General features: G+C 57.0%; 3 protein-coding genes across 3 annotated transcripts in view; all 3 read right to left on the bottom strand.

Annotated features, from left to right (window-relative positions):
• Nucleotides 1-8,527, bottom strand: part of RABL6 (RAB, member RAS oncogene family-like 6) — a 31,304-nt gene extending 22,777 nt beyond the window's left edge. Inside the window, exon 1 of the mRNA XM_012654800.1 lies at nucleotides 8,130-8,527. Within this exon, the coding sequence (XP_012510254.1) occupies nucleotides 8,130-8,259 (130 nt within the window). The 5' untranslated portion in view covers nucleotides 8,260-8,527. The remainder of the gene's footprint in view (nucleotides 1-8,129) is intronic.
• Nucleotides 8,528-8,681: 154 nt separating this feature from the next.
• On the bottom strand, nucleotides 8,682-17,039 carry CCDC183 (coiled-coil domain containing 183). The gene is made up of 14 exons (XM_012654797.1): nucleotides 16,932-17,039; nucleotides 16,321-16,442; nucleotides 15,891-15,968; nucleotides 15,524-15,691; nucleotides 15,125-15,229; nucleotides 12,931-13,053; nucleotides 11,647-11,772; nucleotides 11,484-11,538; nucleotides 10,894-10,994; nucleotides 9,906-10,066; nucleotides 9,522-9,690; nucleotides 9,332-9,442; nucleotides 9,157-9,253; nucleotides 8,682-8,845 (listed from the first exon to the last, which is right to left on the bottom strand). The coding sequence occupies exons 1-14, from the start codon at nucleotides 17,011-17,013 to the stop codon at nucleotides 8,727-8,729; spliced, it is 1,617 nt and encodes a 538-aa protein (XP_012510251.1). The 5' UTR covers nucleotides 17,014-17,039; the 3' UTR covers nucleotides 8,682-8,726.
• Nucleotides 17,040-17,808: 769 nt separating this feature from the next.
• Nucleotides 17,809-21,124, bottom strand: TMEM141 (transmembrane protein 141). The gene is made up of 5 exons (XM_012654749.1): nucleotides 21,035-21,124; nucleotides 20,715-20,781; nucleotides 20,442-20,525; nucleotides 20,141-20,248; nucleotides 17,809-19,711 (listed from the first exon to the last, which is right to left on the bottom strand). The coding sequence occupies exons 1-5, from the start codon at nucleotides 21,086-21,088 to the stop codon at nucleotides 19,698-19,700; spliced, it is 327 nt and encodes a 108-aa protein (XP_012510203.1). The 5' UTR covers nucleotides 21,089-21,124; the 3' UTR covers nucleotides 17,809-19,697.
• Nucleotides 21,125-21,974: the final 850 nt, after the last annotated feature.

The raw sequence follows: 21,974 nt of genomic DNA, 5'->3' as shown, positions 1-21,974 counted from the left end.
CAGCTCAGGCTGCCAAGAAGCTGGGACTACAGGCACACACCACCATGCCCAGCTAATTTTTAAATTTTTTGTGGAAACATGGTCTCGCTATGTTGCCCAGGCTGGTTTTAAACTCCTTGGCTCAAGTGATCCTCCCACCTCCGCCTCCCAGAGTGCTTGGGTTACAGGCCTGAGCCACGGCGCCAGGCCTCCTTTTGTGACTTCTATTATCTGGAGATTGGACCGCTCCACTGACCCTCAAATTTAATTTTTTTCCTATCATTTACCACCTGTCATTTTGCACTGAGATTTTCCTTTAATTTTATCTTCCAAACTCTTTTTTGAATTTGTTTTTGCTTTCATTTCCTTAATTTTTTTTCGTTTTTTGTTTTTTTACCTTATTTCCTTTATCTTTAAGAACTCTTTTTATTCCTGAATATTACTCTTTATAGAATCATATTGTTATAATCTGAGCACTCTGGGAGGCCGAGGTGGGAGGATCACTTGAGCTTAGGAGCCTGAGACCAGCCCGAGCAAGAGTGAGACCCTGTCTCTACTAAAAATAGTAAAATTAGCCAGGCTTGGTGGTGGCACCTGTAGTCCCAGCTACTCAGGAGGTCGAGGAAGGAGGATCGCTTGAGGTCAGGAGATTGAGACTAGCCTGAGCAAGAGCGAGACCCCGTCTCTACTAAAAATAGCAAAAGTAGCCAGGCGTGGTGACACATGCCTGTAGTCCCAGCTACTTGGGAGGCCGAGACAGGAGGATCGCTTGAGCCCAGGAACTGAAGGTTGCAGTGAGGCAGTGAGCTATGATGATGCCACTGCACTCTAGCTGGGGTGACAGAGCAAGTGAGACTGTATCAAAAAAAAAAAAAAAAAAATAAGAATCATATTCTTATTTCACAGTTGTAGTTCCTTTCCTTAGCTCTGGGAGGGAGTTCTTTTCCAGTCTCCGAAGTCTTGCACAGGCCAGAGTCTGATACTCGCTGTGTCTGCTGGCTGCCGCTCTGTGTTCTGCCCCCGGCACTTCCTCATCTTTTCCTGGCAGCTCCTGTTTCCTGGAACTTTATCCGTGGGACCTCCCTGACGCATGGGTGGAAGTTGAATTCATCAGAAAGTATCTATGATGTGGCTGCCAGTTGCCTGGAATATTACCAACAAGGGAACACCTTAATTTTCCATTTGAGATTTTTGGGACCACGCAGATGACTTTGAGGGCAAACCCAGTTGGAGGCCAACTTGTGCTCACAGATACCAGCAGACAGGGCCCTACGTTCAGCACCGAGTTTGATTCCAGGCTCTCACAGCAGGTGCCCCTTCTGGAGTGCCCCTCTGCCTCCCACCCACGGCCGTCGGAACAGAAGCACAGCCATCGGGGTGTGGGGAAGAGGCAGCGCCAGCTCCGATTCCCTCCCGGCACCGACTCCCACCTCATTTCTGACAATAGGTGACGGTACAGCTGGGTGCCCTGCGTCCAAACTCACCAGCTATATGATGTATTAATGTTTTTCTAAATGTTTTATTTAAACCTTTTTCGTTGTTTTCAGGGGCGGGGCTGTCCAGGTTATCAACTTTATCCTGCCAAAACCAAACTGGGTGCTGTATAAAAGCTATTTTTAGTCTAGTGTTTTAGTCTAGTTTCTTACACATGAGAAAACTTGTATTTCTGATTTTATGTTAATTTTACCCCTGAAAAAGGGATAACCTCTCCTGTCCCCACATACATTTATTTTCCTTATCTTGTGCCTGACTTCAGTATACCAATGAAAAACTCGGTAGAAGCGGGGAGTCCTTGTTTTGGTCCAGGTTTTAAAAGGAATGCTTATGTGTCATTATTCCATATGGGTTTTGGTAGATACCCTTTGGCAGGTAAAAGAATTTCCTTTTCCTTGGGGGCAGTGGCTCACGCCTATAATCCCAGCACTTTGGGAGGCCAAAGCAGGAGGACTGCTTGAGGCCAAGAGTTCAACACCAGGCTGGGCACCATAGTGAGACCCTGTTTTTACCAAAAAAAGAAAAAAAAAATCAGGCAAGTGTGGAGGTGTACCTGTAGTCCCAGCTACCTGGGAGGCTGAGGCAGGAGGATCACTTGAGGCCAGGAGTTCGAGGTTGCAGTGAGCTATGATCACCCCCATGACAAGCCACTGCACTCCAGCCTGGGTAACAAAACAAGGTTTCTTAAAAAAGGAAGAGAAAAAAATCCAATTTTACTCATTGTAGTCACAGACTGTGGTCTTTCTGATATATATTCTTGGGTGTTTGCTGAGATGGTCAATTTTTATGACTGTTTCCTGCTTTGAGAAGGATTAGGTACAGACCGTTTGTTTCTTTTATGAGTCTGCAGTAACCCTTCTTGTTCCTACCCATTCTTTTTTATCTTAAAGCGTGCTTTGGGTGAGTTACCATAGCTACAGCAGCTATGACTACAGCTGGAGCAGCTTTCTTATGTCAATGTTTACTTGTGTCTTGTTGCCAACTCCTTACTTTCAACCTTTCTATGTCAGTATGTGATATGTATCTTATACACCAAATAACCAAATTAAAGAAAAAAAATCAAATCTCACACTCTTTCTTTGAACTGGTGAGTTTTGTTTACATTTACTGTGATTGCTGACACAAGTGGAATTATTTATACCACTTCATTTTATCATTTTTAGTTTCTTCCCTACCCGACCCCAACCTTTTCTGCCTTCTATTCAGTTGAACAAGGGTTTCATTTAAAACTATTCTTTTTGCTTGGTATTTATTTGGAAGATTTGTAATCTATCTCTTTTCCCCCCATGGGCACCTGTCCGGTGATGCGATCTACCTTTAGTCTTTGCACGGTGACCCTCACATTTCACATTCACGTTTGCTGCGGTGGAGCCCAAGGTGAACACATTTACCTTCCTCTACGTGACGTCAGAGCTCCGAATGCCTCAGCTCTGCCCCGAGCTGTGTTTTATTCCCAGCATTCGAGTTTCTTCCTTTATATTCCCTCTCTACTGATCACCAGTGATTAATATAACCAACGCTTACTTAGATTTCACCAGATACTTACCAGTTTCTTTGCCTACTTTTGCTTTTTGAATCCTATTCCTATCTTTTGAACTCAGTTTCTACCTGTCTAAAGTATTTATTTCTGCAAGAATCTTTGCACGGGAAACTGTCAACCCTAGACAAAAATTAAGTTTAATCACACTGGCTCTTGCATAACTGCTTAATGAGACAGATTTCCAGGCTGGTGACGGTTTTCCCGCAGCCACTGATGCTGCCGTAGGCTCTGTCATCAGTTTACTGCTTGTTTCTTTGAAGGCAGTCTTTTTGCTTTGGTTGCATCTAAGATTTTTTTTCTTTTTGATGTTCTGAAAATTTCCAATGATGTGTCTAGCGGTGAATTTTGTTTTTAACTCTGGACTTGGACTTCTTGGAGTTTCATGCGTTTCATGAATTCTGGAAAATCCTCGGTCTTCACTTCTTCAAATACGGCCTCTCTGCCATTCTTGCTACCCTTCCTTCGAAAGCTGTACCAGACGTGCTGGAATTGGCTTAATCTCGGGCCTTAAGTCTCTTCCAGACACTAACTCTCTCCTCAGTGAGTTACTACACTGCTTCACTTGTCTGTTGACTGTTTAAATTTTAATGACCATATTTTTCATGTCTAGACATTTTCATTCTCTTTGGCTCTTTTTCAAACACGACTTGTCGGTTCATAGTTTTTGGGTTAATTTTTAATTTTTAACTGCCATATAATAATTATACATATTTATGGGCATAGTCTTGATATACAGGTCTTAAGGCTGCTTCTTTCTTTTACATCTTTATCAATTTTAACATGCATTTGTTTTCTATTTTCTTTCAGATTTGGGGGATGAAAAGTCTTATTTTCTCTCCCTTCAACTGAAATTTACTCTTTTTAAAAGTTATGGGGCCTGGGCCGGGCACGGTGGCTCACGTCTGTAATCCCAGCACTCTGGGAGGCCGGGGTGGGTGGATCGCTCAAGGTCAGGAGTTCGAGACCAGCCTGAGCAAGAGTGAAACCCCATCTCTACTAAAAATAGAAAGAAATCAGCTGGACAACTAAAAAAATATATAGAAAAAATTAGCCGGGCATGGTGGCGCATGCCTGTAGTCCCAGCTACTTGGGAGGCTGAGGCAGAAGGATCGCTTGAGCCCAGGAGTTTGAGGTTGCTGTGAGCTAGGCTGACGACACGGCACTCTAGCTCGGGCAACAGAGTGAGACTCTGTCTCAAAAAAAAAAAAAAAAAAAAAAACTTGATTAGAAGAAATAAAATATTTTAAAATAAAATAAGCTATTATCAGAAACAAAGTAAGTAAAATAATCTGGTTTCATCATTTTAAAAAAGAAATTAGCCTCTGCTTTTGAGTTAAAAAAAGTCATATCAATCTCAAAGCCTTAGATGTTGGCTGGACTAAGCTCAGTGAGTGATTCCCCTGGAAAACCTCTAGGATCCACCCAAGAAGGGACAAAACTAGCTCTTTACTCAAGAAGCATGTAGTAAACCAGCTGTTTCACTGAGCAGGCTGTTAAGTGCCACTGTTCTAAGCTTTTTCTTTTGGAAGACACAATGTAGAAAACACACGGCTCTACTAGAGGACCCTGAACTTCTCTTACCCTGATCCAATTTTAATTCACTCACATTCCCATATGTTTCCTGCAAGATATGGAATTATTTTCTTGTATTTTCGTACCAAAGAGCATATCATTTATTAATATGTCAGATGCACAACGTTTAAATCCCGACTGTGCCCCCTCACTCTGCCAGCATCCCCCCTGCCAGCACCCTGCAAGACACGAGCTAGCTGCCCCGTCCAGCAGGCAGTGCCGGTCAAGTCCTGCTGCTCTCCTACTCCGAGCCCTTCCAAGTTCCCCATCCCATCAGAGCAAAAGCCGAAGCCCATGCCATGGCCTGGAGGCTTCACTGCCCTCCCACCCAGCCCTTTCCACCAGGGCACCTCACCCGAAGGTCTTCACTGCAGGACTCCCTCTGCCCAGAGGGAGCTCACCTTCCTCTCTGATCCTCTGAGTGAAGTTGCAGGCCCATCCCTACCTGGGGGGACGTCCTACCAGTTTACCTGGCACTATCTATTTGCTTTCGTAGCACTTAATCCTGGAACAGATTAATAAATTTACGTCTTTATTATGCTTAGTGCTTGCTGTCCCGTCTTCTACCTCACACCAGAACATAAGCTTCACAAAGGCAGAGATTTTTGCCTGTTTTTTCCCCACTGATGGACACTTAATAAATATTTGCTAAAGGAATGAATGCTAGACCAGAAAAACCTCTAAAAAATATATGGCATATCACTGCCAGCAAAGGTTTAGGAATTTGCAAATTGTCCGGTCAAATGATTTGCTAAACAAAGCTATTTATTTCCTAAAGGAAAAGCTGTTTTACCCTGAAATCAATCTTCCAAAAAGTTTCTTAGTGAGGAGGTGTTTCCCATTCTTAAATTCTCTGAGACCTACTTGGCAAGGATTCTGGCTGTCCCAATGTCGTAAGAGTTCCATAATAACGGTTTCCTCATTCTGGAGGCTGCCCCATATTGAAACTTGTCCGCCAAACACAGCTAATACACTGTCCAATCCCAGTAGAAAGAGACCAACGCAGTAACATTTTTTCTTTGAGTTGATATGCAAATGACTTCCAAATTGGGAATATGGTCCAATGTCTCATTCAAGTTTTGATTCAAAATTTGATGGGTGTCCTGGGACTCTATGCATTATGCACATGTGGCATGAGTCACTTCTTATCGTCCTAGCAAATCTAAAAGAAAACAACTTATCTGGCCCAAGAGGGTAACTTTCTATAAGAGATAACTCAGACACTGGGAAAACATCAATAATTAACAGCAATGGTTATCTATAAAAACCCTGAATCTGTAATTATCATATTCCTGGTTTGTTCCCCTAAGTAAGATATCTGGAAAAACAAATACTGGAAACTTTCTATTCTACAAACACAGAAACTCACAAAGTTTCCTAAGTGCATATTAGTTAGGTTTGTTCCAGGTGGAAACTGGAAAAGTACGTATGGGAGAGGGAATGTGAAAACGGAGGTTTGTGAAATAGCCGCAGGGGTCTGGAGAGTCGCTGGAGGTTGTAAAATCTAACAGACGGCTGCAGATGCCCGGCATTCCTTTCCCCCCTGATAGGGACGGCACTACCCACCTCCCTTATCTCTACAGGATGAGACTGACCCAGGGGTCCCAGAAATTGGTTGTTTGAAAAAAAATTTTTTACTGCAGTGGCTGTTCTGGCCCAGGTACTCACTCCCCACTAGGAAACCCTCTGTAAAACCCAAGGCTTTCCCCTCCCTCAGTGTGGATGCTCTTTGGCCTCCGCCCATCTGCCCAAAACAAACAGCATTTTGCTGCACATGAGGCTTCATGTCTCTCTCTCTCTCTGCTCCAGACCTAACACATACTATTCAACTAAAGAGACAATATCCCTCTCAAATGTAATTTAAGAATTGATCCAACTTTCTCTCAATCTCAACCCCTTTCACTTAGGTCTAGGAGATAATAACCCTGGTCTCTAACTACTGGAGACTGGGTTTCCTTCTCTGGAGGGACGCCTTTTTGGTCACACCCAAGAGTGGGTGACTAGGGAGCCTTTTCAGAAGCAGAACAGTTTCCAGTTTCTGGCCTAATTTCCAAGGGACTAGGATTAAGTTTAAAATAGTACTGCAAGCAATCAAATTAAGTAAGGGATCCAAATGCAGATTCTAAAGACTTGAGTGAATGAGTATTTTGACTTAATGTTCTCTTCTGCAAATGTGAGAGAAATACATACAAAATTTCAAGTATGACGTATCTAAAATCAAGCTCACTTTAAAACCTGCACAAAAGTTTTCCTAATCAATAGTTCCTAATATCTCACATTATCATCAAAATACGGAGCCTGTAAGACTCCCCTTAAAGTGACCAAAGGGGTATGTGTATGTCTAAAATCTGGTAGCAATACATGCAGACAGCTGAAAGGTACATGAGTTCAAAGCATGGTCCTGTGCCGTGGCTCAAGCCTGTAATCCTAGCACTTCAGGAGGCTGACGCAGGAGGATTGCTTGAGCGAGGCCAGGAGTTCCAGACCAGTCTGAGCAAGAGCAAGACCCCCCCTCTCTACAAAAAGAATGGAAAAATTAGCCAGGATGGTGGCACGTGCCTGTAGTCCCAGCTACTGGGGAGGCAGAGGCAGGAGGATCGCTTGGGCCCAGGAGTTTGAGGTTGCTGTGAGCTATGATGACGCCACTGCACTCTAGCCCGGGTGACAAGAGTGAGACTCTGTCTCGGGGTGGGGGCGAGGGTAAGCAGGGAACAACATAAAAGCCTTTAAATATTGCCGAGAAAGAACCCTCAAAATGGAAAAACTCAAAAGAGGTCAAGAGGACAATTTACATAACTTATAACAAGGGAACGGAGCCGTTCTGGGCGCTCCCGTGTCTGTAAATAACTCCTTCCTGCAGGGAAAAGCATATCTCCTACAATCACAAGAGGCTGTGCCTTCTGGAGCTTTTCTAAATACGCCTCTTACAAACTCTTCTTTAAAAAAAAAAAAAGGCGAGAATACGTGGCGTAAGTGATATTCTCTCTCGAACTCGGCAGAAGTCAACAAAGAGAAACCCCAAGGCGCAAACCGCCAGAGCCGCTGGATCTCAGCGCTCCTCGTGCAGGTGGGCGCCTCGCTCCCCGCCAGAGGCCCCCCACCCGCCGTCGCCAGACAGCCCTCGAGCCCGCCACAGACCGAAAGGCTCTTCCCTCGGTTATGTAACAATTCCTCCTGGGCCTGCTCGCCGGGGCCGCGGGGCACCGCATGACGCACCGCAACTGCTCGGACCGAGTTTACCGTACGAGGCCGCGCGAACGGACTGCCCCAGGCAAGCGCTCCTCAGAACCGACCACGTTCGGAGGAACCCGCCCTCGGATCGGCCAGGGCCCGGCCCGTCCGCAGCACCTCCCGTCCCTACGGACCTGGCCCCGGCGCACCGGCCCCGCGCCCGCCCCGCACGCCGTCCGCCCCCAAGGCCAGCCAGGGCCCCCGGCACGCGCCGCGCCCCTCCCCGAGGACACGTCCCACTTTTCTCGGGCGCCGGGCGCCCTGCCAAACGCGCCGGGACCCGCGGGCGCAGAGGGCGGCCGCCCGCACTCACTGTTGTACTGCACCCCCTTGGCGAAGCGCCTCTGCAGCGCCTGGTTCATGGACTGCAGCCCCGCGGGGATGTTCTTGTCCCGGCCGGGGGCCTGCTCCGACCCCACCAGTTTCTTGAGGGCGGAAAACATCTTCCTGGTCAGACGTCCGAGCCCCGGCGCGGCCGGCGAGCTCAGCGGCGGCGCGGCGTGGCTCGCACCATGTCCCGGCGGCCCGGGCCTCCCCGCGGCCGGAGCCGGCGCGGCCACAGGCCGGGGTCCCGGTGGCGGGGCGCGGCCTCCAGCAGCAGCTCGGGTACTTCAGCCGCTGCAACTCCGCTCCGGGCCCCGCGGCCCCTGGCGCAGCCGCTCTCCGCCGGTCCGCGCCGCCATCTTGGTGCCGGCTGCGCGGGGCGCGCGGCTACCGGGCGGCGCGAGGGCCACGGCGGGGGCGCGCATGCGCAGATCCAGGCCCCGCGCCTGCCCCGCCGGCTCCAGCTACCACCCCGCTCCCGCCGGCGTCCGGCGACCCGAGCCGTTTCCTCCGAGCTCCCGCCGCCCTGCGAGCCCGGCAGTCCTGGAAAAATGTTTATTTGTGTAACAAAGCGGGGCGGGCGGGGCTACTTCTTCTTCTTCTTGGTCACCTTGAGCTTCCCCTCGATCAGCCGCTGGGCCTGGCTCTTGATCTCGGCGCGCGAGGGCACGTAGCTGTGGTCCACGTCGGCGAACTGGAAGGTCTCTGCGGGCGGGCGGGCGGGGTCCCGGGTGGCCGCGGCGTGCCCCTCGCGCCGGCCCGCCGCCCCCGCTGTCCCCTCGCGCCGTCCCCAGCGCGCGTCCCTGCCAGGCAGGGCGGGCCCCTCCTCGGTAACCCTAAGTGGGTTCTTGCCATTGCCTCAGGCCCCCGACATCACTAAGCCCCTCCTTCATGAAAGTTCCGCGGGCAGAACACGCCCCGCAGCCCCCACTGCCCTCCAGGGCGCCCTGGACGGAGGGGAGCCGGCACCACCTCGCCACCGCCGCGCCCCTGGGGCTGAGCGCCTGGGCCTGTACCGATCATACCTTCCTCCAAGTCCTCAAAGCTGATCCTGGTGTTGCGCTTCTCCTTCAGCGTGGAGGACTCGAGGGCGTCCCTCACCTTCGTGTTGACCTGCGCGGCAGAGCCCCGTTCAGCTGCGGCCCACCCTGAGGGGACAGGCCGTGGGGGCGACTCCGGGGCCCAGCCTACCTCCTCCGTTCTGGACATGGCCTGCACTCGGTCGGCCAGCCACGTGAGCCTCCCCTCGCAGTACGCCAGCTTGCTGTACAAATCGAGGGTGTCGGGGAGCACCACTTCTCTCTGCAGGCCGGGAGGAGGGTCTCATCTCCCCTCTGGCCCCACCGGGGACCTGCGTGCAGGCAGCTCCCCCACCCCATACCTGGCCAGAAGGCAGGACCACCCCGACCAGCCGGATGTAGAGGTTGTCGATGCCCATCTGGATGGTCAGCAGTAGTTTCTGGCTCTTGGTCAGGTTGGCGTGGGCCATCTGGAGCCTCTCCTCTTCCTCTTTCAGCATGTCCTTCATCTTCTTCTCAAGGGACTTAAAGCTGTGGGGTCAATGGGAGCACAGCAATGAGCGGCCCCTCAGGAGGCGGGTCCTGAGCTGGGTGCTGTCCTCGGGTCAGGGGCAGGGGCTCAGATGTTGGCCGTGGGTCCCCTGCTCATCTGCAGGGGTGAGCACGCTCCCAGCCCAGCCCCAGCCCATAGGGGCTGTTTGTGAGACCCTGGGGGTGGCCCAGCAGCCCTGGAAGCCCCCAGGCACCTGATGGAGCCAGGCATCTGGTGGAACTTGAGCACCGCCTCCTCCAGCTGCAGCTTCTTGGCCAGGGCCTCCAGCTGCCTCCGCCTCTCCTCACAGTCCTTCATCTGCAGCTCCAGGTCCTCCTCTGTGTTCTTCTGGGCCAGGAACCGGCTGGCGATGTCCTGGCCAGTCCAGGAGAGAGAGGCAGGTGAGGGCGGCGAGGTGGGGGCTCCACGGAACTGGCTTCCTCTGGGCCCCTCCCAGTGGCCAGAACAGATTCTCTGCACTCAGGGCTCGGTGATAATGTGAACTGCTGCCGGCACCCCGGGCTTGTGGGGGGTCAGCCAGGGGGTGATGTGCTTTTTTTAATTTTAGAGACAGAATCTCTGTCACCTAGGCTAGAGCCCAGTGGCATCATCATAGCTCACTGCAACCTCAAACTCCTGGGCTCAAGTGATCCTCCTGCCTCAGCCACCAGAGTAGCTGGGAATACAGGTGTGCCCGGCAGGGGTGAAGCACTTTGTGTGGGAGAGAGCATGGATAACCCCATGGAAGACATGGAGATCACTGCTGAGGGATGTTGTGTCACTTTGAGTCACTTGTCTGACAGTGAACAAGCTTGTGTCAGGGCCTAATAATAAACCCAGACGGAATTAAAATGAAAGGGGGGAGGTGGAGGCAGCTGCTTGCTGTGACTGTCAGATTGGGAAGAGGCTGGGGGTTGGAAACAGAGGCCATGTCCTCGGCATCTGGATCATCAAATTCTGGCAGGTGCCCTGCTGCACCTGGAGCGAGGCTGGGGTACGCAGCTTAGTCCCGAGAGTGTCCTCTGCCCCGAACCTGCTCTGCGGGTCCCAAGTCTCCTTCCAGGCCTAAGAGCAGCAGGGCTGGCCCTGCAGGTCCGGAGTCCGAGAGAGCTACAGCTTTCTGTGTCCATTCCAGGGACCCTGCAGACCCCAGCCCAGCCCAGCCCGCTCCTGCCATGCCCTGGGAGCGCAAGGAATGTTACCCAGAGGTGGGAGCACTGCACAGCAGTCTTGACTTTGTCCACCAAAGCAGTCACACCCGTCTGGTATTCAATGTCAGCCACAGAGGTTTCTTTTTTCCTCACTGGCAGAGAGGAAGGGGCTGTCAGCATGCAGGGACGACCAGGGGCTCTGCGAGGCCATCAGACGCCCAGCGTCTAGAAGGCCACCCAAGCAGCCGATGCCCTCCAGCTGGGAGCCTGCACCTTTATCTGCCCCCTCCCTGGTGGGGATTCCCCAGGCAGCCCCAGTGCAGAGGAGGATGAGGAGGGCGTGGCACTGTGGGGCTTAGCGATGCTCCTCAGAGGCAGCTTGGGGTCCAGGGGACTCATCCCCTCTGAGAAGTCCCCGAGTGATGGGGTCCTGGAGTATGAGCACAGCGTCACTGCAGCCGCAATCACCCACAGGCTGTCAGCCTTGCAGGGGTCGCTGGGGACAGGCAGGGGCTCATCTGTGTCCCTCACCTCAGTGACTGCACAGTACACCTGCCTCGCAGTGGCCTGATTGGGTGGCCCGAGCCAGTGCTGGCCTCTCGAAACCCTGGCTGGGGGCAGGCAGGGAGCCGAGCACTTGCCTCTCAGGGTTTCCGTACTCATCATGTTGGAAGGGAAGTGCAAGTCCATCTGGCCCTGATGGGAGAGGGAGGAGGAGGAGGAGGGTGAACCGTGTCCTCTGCAGGGAGTGGAGCGTCCACTCAGCAGGGGTGGTGGAGGGGCCGGGCAGGGCCTGGGGCTCACCCGGCGGTACTTTTCACTGGTCTCCTTGGTGCGGATCTTGTCGATCAGCTTCTTCTGCTGGTTGAGCCGATTCTCCCGCGCCCTGCGCTCCTCGATGAAGGACGCCTCCCCTTGCCTCATGTTCCTCTGGGGACAAGGCGGGGCTGTCTCACCAAGGCCCCCCATGGAACTACAGCCAGCGGGCGGTCGTCAACCCTCATCTTACTAGACTTTGGAACAGCGCCCGAGGCTGTGGGCCATGCCTTCTTCCCAAAGCAACGGTGCTGCCGGCTTCCCAGCGTCCTCTGGGACCCATGGCTCACACGTGCCCAGTGTTCCCTCTCCAGCCCTAAACACTAATTCTTTGTCCCCCGAAACCTGGCCTCTCCCAGTGCATCCTGCTTTGGTAGCTAAAGCCACCATCCATCTGCCCCTGCCTCCACGTCCTGGGCACTGCTTCCCTCACGATTCCTGTCGTCACAGCTCACTGGGGTTACCTCTTAGAGGCTTCTCGGCTCCGTGTACTTCTGGCCACCCCCACTCCACCTCTGGCCTGCCCAAGTGACCAGCATTTCTGCCCTGGCACTGTCCAGCCCCTGCAGCCAGAGCGCACCCTTTTTGAAGCACAAATCTGGTCCTGTCCCTTCCATCTCCTCCCAGGGCTCCAGGTGAGGAGTTCGGCCCCACTGACCCTGCTGTCTCCACTGAGTCACGGGGACAGAACCTCTGGGACTTTCTCTGCCCCCAGCCACATCACCTGCACGTCATGCCCCTCCCAGCCCCACGCCTCTGCCTTTGTTGTCTCTCCTCCTCCCAAGTTCTGGCCACCCCTGCCCCTGCTCCTTCATTCCTTCACAGCCCAGCTTAAGCCCTGCCTCCTTGGAAAGCCATCCCAGAGCTCCCTAAGCAGGCCAGCACCCCAGGAAGGGCGCCCACGGCACCCCACACCTTGCTGCCATGCTGGCCCGGTGGCTGCGCAACATTTTCTCACGGACTATCGGACAAGCAGCTGCCTCCTCGTGCTGCCTGCTCCAGGGGAAGGGGCTGCATCCCCAGGGCCCTGTGGGGGCCTTGCACAGACTGGGTGAATGGGAGGGGCCAGGCTGACTCCCTCCCGCCTATCTCATGGCTTCTGTGCCCAGTGGGACCCCCTCTGTCCTGTGGGTGAGCAGAGGCTGGGGGGCTGGCTGCTGGGTCCCTCCAGGGGTTGTAGGCATTGTGGGCCTGGGGATCTGAGGGACCGGGGGCCAGATGGGTCTGGGGGAGCCAGCCCTGGAGGCCCTCAACCCCGGGACCCCAGCTCACCTTGACCTCATCTGTGATCATCATGGCGTCATGGGACATGACCGTCATATCCGACAGCTCAGAGCAGTAGTCGGCCACGAGATTCTGCAGCTTGTCCAGCTCTGTGGGGTATCCCACCAGCACCTGTGAGGGCAAGGGCAGGTGGGCACAGGGGCCACAGGCAGCTCCAGTGCTTCCCCTCCATGCTGGCTTCTGCTCTATGGCCCCAGGCCCCAGCCAGGCACAGAGCAGGTGAAAGGAGGTGTTTCAGGAGGGGCAGACAGCATGGCCTGGTGGACTCTCCCGCAGCCCAGAGACACTGTGAAGAAGGTAGTGAGATGTTCTGCCCAGGAAAGTCTGACTGCAACCCAGGGAGACCCTCTGCTTGGGAACAGCTTTGGTCTAAAGTGAAGCCGAGGGTCAGAGAGTCAGGGCTCAGGCAAAGGCTGCTTCAGACTGGATAGCTGTGTGACCTTTGGAAAGTTACTTAACCTCTCTGAGTGTCCCCATTTGTAAAAGGTGATAATGGCTCTTTCAGAAGATTGCTTGCTGTCAGGATCAATTGAGAATGTAAAATTATGTATTTAGCGCAGACCTGCTGCATAAATGTCCAAGATAGCTTTGCTATTAGTATTTTGTTTTTAATGATTATAAATGTAGAATTTTTGTTTGTCACTTTTTAAAAAACATGGATGATCATGGGAATTTTTTTTTTTATGTGTATATTCTAAAAAGAAGAGGAGGCCGGGCGCGGTGGCTCACGCCTGTAATCCTAGCTCTTTGGGAGGCCGAGGTGGGTGGATTGTTTGAGCTCAAGAGTTCGAAACCAGCCTGAGCAAGAGCGAGACCCTGTCTCTACTAAAAATAGAAAGACATTAATCGGACAACTAAAAATATATAGAAAAAATTAGCCGGGCATGGTGGTGCATGCCTGTTGTCCTAGGTACTTTTGAGGTTGAGGCAGTAGGATTGCTTGAGCCCAGGAGTTTGAGGTTGCTGTGAGCTAGGATGACGCCACGGCACTCTAGCCTGGGCAACATAGTGAGACTCTGTCTCAAAAAAATAAAAAATAAAAAGAAGAGGAGGCTGGGCGCAGTGGCTCACACCTGGAATCCCAGCATTTTGGGAGGCTGCGAGGCAAGAGGATTGCTTGAATGAGGCCAGGAGTTTGAAACCAATCTGAGCAACATAGCTAGACCCTGTCTCTACAAAAATAAAAAAAATTAGCCAGGGGTGGTGGTGTGGCCTGTAGTCCCAGCTACTGGGGAAGCTGAGGCAGGAAGATTACTTGAGCCCAGGGGCTCAAAGCTGCAGCGAGGTATGATTGACACCACTGCACTCCAGCCTGGGTGACAGAGTGAGACCCTATCTCTAAAAAATTAATAAAAAATAAATTTAAAAAAGTAAGAATTAGGTGCTACCAGAGGACATAGCACCCAGGTGTAGGAGGGTGTTGGAGGGGTAGGCCGGGAAGGAAAGGTGGGTAAGGCCTCCGGGTGAGCCTCCCCGGGACCAGGGGCTGAGGCAAGAGGGACAGGCAGTAGGATGGCCTGGGGTCGTGGGCAGGATTGGAGGGGCAGGACCCCAGCAGGAAACAGCTGCAGTGCCCCACCCATCCATCGCCCCCACCACACTGCACTTCTACCATGTCACTGTGCCACACACCACCCTCCAGGCTCCCCTTTGCCCAGTCCTAGGGTGAGGGTGTCTGGGGGATTCCCCTACCCCATCCCAGGCTCTCTGCTCCTGCGGCCCTCTCTCTCCCTGCCCCATCCCTGCTGCTCTTCTCAGCACCGTGCCCCACCCCTCCTGTCTTCTCCTCCTCATCTACTGTCCACTGGCCTGTGCTCCGCTTCATGCGAGGCTGAGGGGCACGGCGGTGGGACTGTGCTCCGCAGGGAGCAAGGGGCTGGCTCGGGTGGGGGGCAGACCCTTCAACGTGCAGGAGGCGCCTGCCTTGTAATATATTAGGGGACCTTCTGTGCCCGCTTCTCAGAGGCCCAGGCAATGAAAAAATACAAACATTTAAAACGCACAAGAAAGCCCAAGGGGTTCTGACGCGCCCACGATGTGCTTTTCTGGACTCGCAAAAGATCAAGTTTGTAAAGGAGTGTCCTACTTAGCTGGTACTCGAAGCAGGACTCGGTCGTCCTGCCGGCCTGGGGGTGCCAGCCCTGGCCCCGCCCCTCTTGGCCGCGGGGCGCTGGGGACTCACTTGCTTCAGGTAGTTCAGCAGGTTCACGTACAGCAGCTGCACGTGCTGGCTCGTGGTGATCTTGACCACTGTCTTTTCGATGTTGTTCTCCAGCTGGCGGATGACCTGGCGGCGGACCGCAGGCACGTCGGGAGCGCGCGGAGACCGGCCACCCGGGGCCCAGGGGCCCGCCCCGGGGGACGTCGGGCTGGACTTTCTCCGAGGGGCTCGTGCTTGCCTCGCGCCGCCCGCCGGCTCCGCCCTCCCGCCCGCCAGAGCCCCCGCCCCAAGAAACCACGCCCTCCATCTAGCCCCGCCCTCCCCGCGGCCCTCCCCTCCCCTCCAGAGACCCCGCCCATCCCGGGCCCCGCCCTCCAGAGGCCCCGCCCTCCCCGGGCCCTGGCTCCGACGCCTGGCCACCTGCAGCAGCCGCTGCTCCTCCTTGCTGGCGTCGGGCTGGCCGCGCAAGCCGGCCAGCTCCAGCTGCATGTTCTCCAGCTTCTGCCCGCGCCGCCGCACCAGGTGGATCAGCACGTTGTGCACGTTCACGCGGTCGAAGACGTACTTGCGCAGCCTCTCCCGCGCCACCTGCTCGGGCGGGCACGGTCCGCGCGTGGGTGCGGGAGGGCGCCTCAGCGCGCCAGGAGCGGGAAGGGGAGGGACGCGTCCGTGGCCACCCCGCAGGGACGCAGGGTCGGGGGTGGGCGCTTGCTCTGCCCTCGCGGGCTTAGCGGGGCGCGCTGGCGGGGCGGGGGTGGCGTTCCGAGGGCCGCCCCTGCCCCGTTACCTCCACCGTGCTGCGGCAGTGCGCCAGCCTCAGGGGCGCGTCCTTCCCGCACGCCCTGGACACGGTCCACTGGTCGCACTGCGGAGGGCGGCGGGTGAGCCGGGGCGCCCCTGAGCGACCCCGCAGCCGCCGCCCCGCAGGCGTCCTCCGCAGGGCCCCGTACCCCTGCCGCGGGCCCTCCTGGCATCCCAGCTCAGACGTGGTGGGGTAGGTGAAGAGGGCCTGGGACTCCCTAGCTGGCCAGAGACCCAGAGGCGCCCTGCTGCAGGACGTGGACCCAGAGATGCCACGCCTCACGGGGCGCGTGGCGGGGAACCTGCGGCCAGGCTGCTGGGGTGACTGGAGCCCCTTACCGGATGCCTCCGGCTCCAGAATGATTGGGAGGGGCCCCCTCATCCCCAGGCAGCTGAGAGGGGTGGGGCTCGTGCACCTTCTTGGCCAAAGCCCAGTCCTGGGCCCCGCGGCGGAGGTTGCTGCGCAGGAGGGCCAGCGTAGCCTTGTTTTGGGCTGACTTCTCTCTCGCCCCCTGGATCTGGAGCGCCCGACATTGCTCTGCGGGCGGGCGGAGAGGACGGGGTGGCCAGGATGTGGGCTAGGGCCCGGCCCAGAATCCCCCAGGGAGGGACTCGCATCAGGGCTCTCTCCTCCCATCCTGGCCCCGGGGGACACGGCTCCACCGCGCAGCCGTGGTTATCTGAGAGGCTCTCAGTGGACAGGGTGCTGGCAGTGGCGAGGGCGAAGCCAAGGACGGGGGCGAGGTGTTGGTGTCCTGTGGTCCTTCCAGATCTGCTGCCCACAGAAGAAGGCGGGTCCCTTCCTGTCCCTTCTGGATTTGGGGCCCATTTGCTTTTATGCTGACAAATCTCCTTGAAACACCCCCCCTTGGGAGGTCCCTTTGATCCCTCCCCCCAGCCTCGTTGGGAGTGGGCAATAGAGTGTCCACTTGCCCCTCCACGTCCTGGTGTTAAAACTGAAAGTTCTTCACCCAGAACCCCAACCACAAGTGGGCCAGGGTGGCTGGTCACTCCCGTGTTGGCCCACCCTGGAGTCGAGTGATGGTCTTCAGCTCCTGTGTCTGCTCCTCCACGTCTGCCTCACTGTGTCTCTTTATGGTGGCCCTCATGGTCCCCCAGGGGCCCTGGGCACCTCCCACGCTCCTCAGCCTTGGCCTGCTCAACAGAATTGAAATCCAGGTTGTCCCCAGAATCCCAGCCCATTGTGACGGGGCCAGGGTTCTCGATGCCCAGGTAACCCTGGAATTGCAGGCCCTCCCTGCCCCACTCTCATCCTAATTTAAACGAACGAGTCTTGTGGAGGCTGCTGGTGGCTCAGGAGCTGTGTTGGGGCTGAGGTGCCTCTTTGCTTGGGGAGGTGATGTGTGATGGGTTGGCACAGCACCCCATGCCACACCTGTGCCTTCCCAGCCCCCCTCCCATGCCCCCAGGCTGCCCTGCACAAAGCTGGATCGTGCCTCCTACCACTGCTACTGCTTTACAGATCTCTGCTCCCCACCACTTCCCCAAGTTCAAATTCCATGCCCTGGGTGACCTGGCTCACCAGACCCCAAGCCGAATCCCTCACTGCCTCAACTCTTCCCACGTCCCTTCCTGACCTTTGCTGCGCTGCCTGGAGCCCACCCTCCTCTGCCCCCACTTCCCTCTGGGAACTCCTGGGTCTTGGTTCAGGTGCCATTCACTCCAGGAGGGGTGAGGTCCCCGTTGGTCTCGACCACCCCGCACCTTCCCTTCGAGTGAGTGGTGTGCCCGGAGCACCCAACAGCCTGGGACTCCGTGGGGTACACACGAGTTGGGCTACTTTCCCCCCAGCCTTGCTGTATGGGTTTGCTAGGGCCACCATGACAAAGCACCACAGATTGGAGGCTTAAACAACAGACATTTATTTTCCCACAGTTCTGGAGGCTGGAAGTCGGAGATCAAGGTGTGGGCAGGGCTGGTTCCTCCCGAGGCCTCCACCTTGGTCTGCAGATGGCTGTCCCTCTGTGCATGTCTGGGTCCTAATCTCCACTTCTTAGAAGGCCACCTGTCATGTTGGATTAGGGCCTACGCTCATGAACTCATTTTACCTCAATTACACGGTAAAGACCCTATCTCCAAACACAGTGACGTGCTGAGGTCCTGGGGGCTAGGGCTTCAACACAGGAATTGGGGGGCACAATCAGCCCTCACCCCTGTGCTGCTATGGGCCCATCTTCCTCTGTGACCTCTCGCACAGATCCCCTATGTTTCTGGTCACGGTCAACTTTCAGAGAGCCAGTCCAGTCTAAAACTCCACGTTCACCCCTGCCCTCCCTGCCATCCCAGGCCTTGCCCTCAGGGGCTGGCAGAACCTGCCAAGGGTGTGGTCCGATCACTTCCCCTGGTTCTAAGGGGCCCAGCTTGGTGGCCCTGCTGGCAGAGCCCACCCGCTGTCCCCCAGTTTGGGCCTTCCCTTCTTTCCCAGATCAAGAAGCCCAAGTCTCAGTGGGGCAGTCGCCTTCCTGGGCATCCTGGCACTCGATGGATCATGACTTGGTTCTGGCAAAGTGTGTGAGCAGGAGTGGCAGGTGAGCGCCCTCCTCCCCCCTCCTTCCTGCTAAATGGGATGAAGACGCAACGGCAGAGGCTGGTGCAGCCGTGAGACCCGAGGTGGGCACGGGAGGCGATCTGGGAAGCGAGGTCATCACAGCAGGGACAGACTCAAGGGACAAGGGTGGGGGTCCAGCTCCTTGCCAAGCCTGGCCAACCCACTGGGACTTTTACATGAACGAAAAAATAAAAGCTCTAACTTGCTTAAGCCCCGTTCTTGGGCTTTCTGTCACTTTGCCCTCCTGCCTACTTGGAGGGCGCACCAGGTACTCCGTAACATTCTTTCGAGCAACCAGTCAGGCCCAGGCGAGGCTAAGCGGGGCTGGAGTGCACGGCCCTGTGTGGCCTTCCCTGTCCCCAGGAGGCCAGCGTCCCATGACTGACTCACCAAGGCTTCGAGCCTCTCCGCCTCTTGCCAGGCCGGGTGCCGAGGGTGGCGCGCCTGCTCAGGAGCGTGCCTCGGTGGACAGCGCCCCAACTGCCCGCCTGGTGGGGAGCGCCCGGGGGCGGCTCCACCTGATCGGTAGGCTTGGAACGTCCGGCAGCCGGCCCTGCCCCCACCCCTTCTGCTCTGCTCCTGCGCAAGTGGGACAGACTCAGACCCCTGTCCCCACCTCCCACCCCTGGCCACAGGCCTTGGCGGTCTCACACGGCCTACAGGGCCGGGAGGAGTGTCTAATCCTGGGCACAGCGTTAGGAACTCCCTTGGTGTGAAGTCGGTATGTCACCTTCACATGTGGCTGTGTGGCCCTGAAGGTGACATTTCATCTCCCTTCTCACCCCTTGTGCTTCTCAGTTTAGAGCTCAGGTGGGAGAAGGGACAAGTCATTTATTAGCCCCCCGACCCCATCACCAGCTGTCACCCTGGACTTGTGAGGGTACCGGGCCAGGATGGGGACGCTAAAGCACCAGACAGGGCAAGTCCTTCCACCCGGGCCCCAGACACGCGTGTGCTCACGGTGCCCACCCTGGTTCCTGCTGCCCTGAAGCTGCGCTGTTATACCACCCGGCGAGAGCCCTCCTGATCCCCCCTCCGGGGCAGGTCCCACGCTGGGGCAGAGGCAGTGCACACAGGTTTGTCCGGCCTGGCCATGCACATGTGCAGAGGACATGGCTGGGGCACCCCGGGGTGTGGGGAGGGCCAGCCTGGGGTTGGGGGACACTGAGGGCTGTGTTCCAGGATGCCCCCTGCCCAAGTCCCCCATGCACGGCTGGAGCTCTCCTAGGTGCGTTGATCTGTAGGAGGCAAGGGGAGACAGCTAGAACCACGTCCGCTGCTGCTCGGAGCACCCATTTTATCATGGCAAAACCTGAGTCCCGTAAGGAGGTCGGCAGGCAGTGGAGGCCAGGCCTGGGATCAATTGGTGTGGTGCTCCACGAGGGGTCTCTCAGTCCAGCGACTCCCCGTGGGGCCCATGTGGCTGCTGTGCCGCCCACACTCCTCCCCTCCCTCTCAGGGGCACTTCACCCCTCCTGGTCTCCTCCTGAGAAAGGAGCCCTCCAAGGGTGCGCGGTATCTGCCCGCAGGGTCAGCCGTCCAAGATGCACAGGCTGAGCAGAGGGGCCCTGTCCAGCCTACCACTTGGGGCCCCGGGTTGGCCCAACTGAAACTCTGGGCAGCAGAGCCTCGGTTTCCACTTCACGCTGCCCCCCAGGCGGTCTCACCTGTGCTCATGTCTTTGGGGAGCTTCCCTGTCTCCAGGAAGAGCCAGAGGTCGCTGCATTTCTGCGACTCCACCCTTGTCACCCAGTAGCTGGCCACAGAGCCTGAGACTGAAGATGAGGAAGCGGCAGGGCAGCGGGCTGGGGGGAACTGGTGCAGGCTCCCGGCAGAGGAGCTGGGTGGGCTTGGACAGGGCTCCTCACCAGAGGCGGTGCCAGCACCACAGCCCCCACCCCTAGTGTAAGCCCACCTGCACCGACGAGCCCGGGCACCAACCCTGGGGCGCAGACCCTGAGTACCCACCCACGGCCACCAGCAGGCTCCACTGGAAAGGGTAGGGACACCTCCTCTGGAAGAACATCTGCAGGCCGAGGGTCGCACCGGTGCCTGCCAGGAGCCGAGGTCCCCATCAGTCAGCCTGTACGCGGGACTGGCCAGGCCCACCTGGCGCTGCCTGAGAGGCACCTGCCAGGCCCCAGCACCCAGGGGCAGGTGATTTAGCGCCACCTGCTGGGGAGTCGGGGTGAGACAGGAGGTGAGTTCTCCCCACGCCCGGGTCACCTGGACGCAGCCTACCTGTGACGAAGGTGCAGACGCCCTTCACGAAGGCTCTCGACTGGCACGCGGCATACTCCCCGAGTCCCTGCAGGGGGCGAGGGAGGAAGGCTCCGCTCCACCTCTCCTCCCTCGCCGCCCCTCCTGGCCCTCCTCTGGGCACAGCCCAGCTGCGCGGAGACCGGGGCCGGGGCACAGCGCGCCGCCCCCAGGCCGCCCGGGACGCCCGGAGCCCCACAGCGAGCATCCCTCGCCCTGCGCCCCGCGGCCCTTGCCGGTCCCCCGCCCCGCTCGGGGCACCTCTGAGGTCTGGGGCCCACGTCCCAGCCCGGCCTTCTCACCGGGTGCTTGGCAGCCACAGCGTCGTCCACTCGGGACAGGCCCAGGTTCACCATGACTGGCCCGGCTTGCAGAGGGGCCTGCGCAGCCGCAGGCGGGGAGGGCGGGGCCCGGGGCGGGGCCTGGGCAGGGGCGGGGTGAGGCCTGGAGGGCGGGGCCTGAGGCGGGCCTGCGCAGGAGCAGGCAGAGAGCGCGGGCCTAGGAGGCGGGGCCTGGAGGGCGGGGCCTGGGCAGAGGGCGGGGAGAGAGGTGGGGCTGAGCCTGGAGGGCGGGGCCTGGGCAGAGGGCGGGGCGGGGCCCGAAGAGCAGAACCTGAGGCGGGCCTGCGCAGGAGCAGGCAGCGCGGAGCCTAGGAGGAGGGGCCTGAGGGCAGGGCCTAGGCAGGGGCGGGGCGGGGCCTGGAGGGCGGGGCCTGAAGCGGGCCTGCGCAGGAGCAGGCAGAGAGCGCGGGGTCCAGGGGCGGGATATAGGGGCGGGGCCTGAGCAGAGGGCGGGGAGAGAAGTGGGGCTGAGCCTGGAGGGCGGGGCCTGTGCTGAAGCAGGCAGAGAGCGAGGGGTCTAAGGGTGGGTCTGGAGGGCGGGGCCTAGGCAGGGGTGGGGCAGGGCCTGGAGGGGGCTGGGCGGGGCCTATACTGCCCGCCCTGTGCCGGCCGCTCCCTGTAGGAGCAGGGGCTGAGGGACTCTGGACGCCGACTCCGCTGCACATTCTGGCTCTGTAGCCCAGGCTGGAGTGCAGTGGCGCAATCATAGCTCGCTGCAGCCTGGAATTCCTGGGCTCAAGCGATTCTCCCACCTCGGCCTCCCGAGTAGCTGGGACTCCAGGCACATGCCACCACGCCCAGTTAATTTTTAAATTTTTTTGCAGAGACGGAGTCTTGCTATGTTGCCTAAGCTGGTCTCCAATTCCTAGCCTCAAGTGATCCTCCCCCATCAGCCTTCCAA

The sequence above is a fragment of the Propithecus coquereli genome, unplaced genomic scaffold (genome assembly GCF_000956105.1).
Source record: "Propithecus coquereli isolate 6110/MARCELLA unplaced genomic scaffold, Pcoq_1.0 Scaffold449, whole genome shotgun sequence".
NCBI classification, from domain to species: Eukaryota; Metazoa; Chordata; class Mammalia; order Primates; family Indriidae; genus Propithecus; species Propithecus coquereli.
The sequence above is the reverse complement of the archived record's forward strand: the minus strand, read 5'-3'. Positions and strand labels throughout refer to the sequence as shown.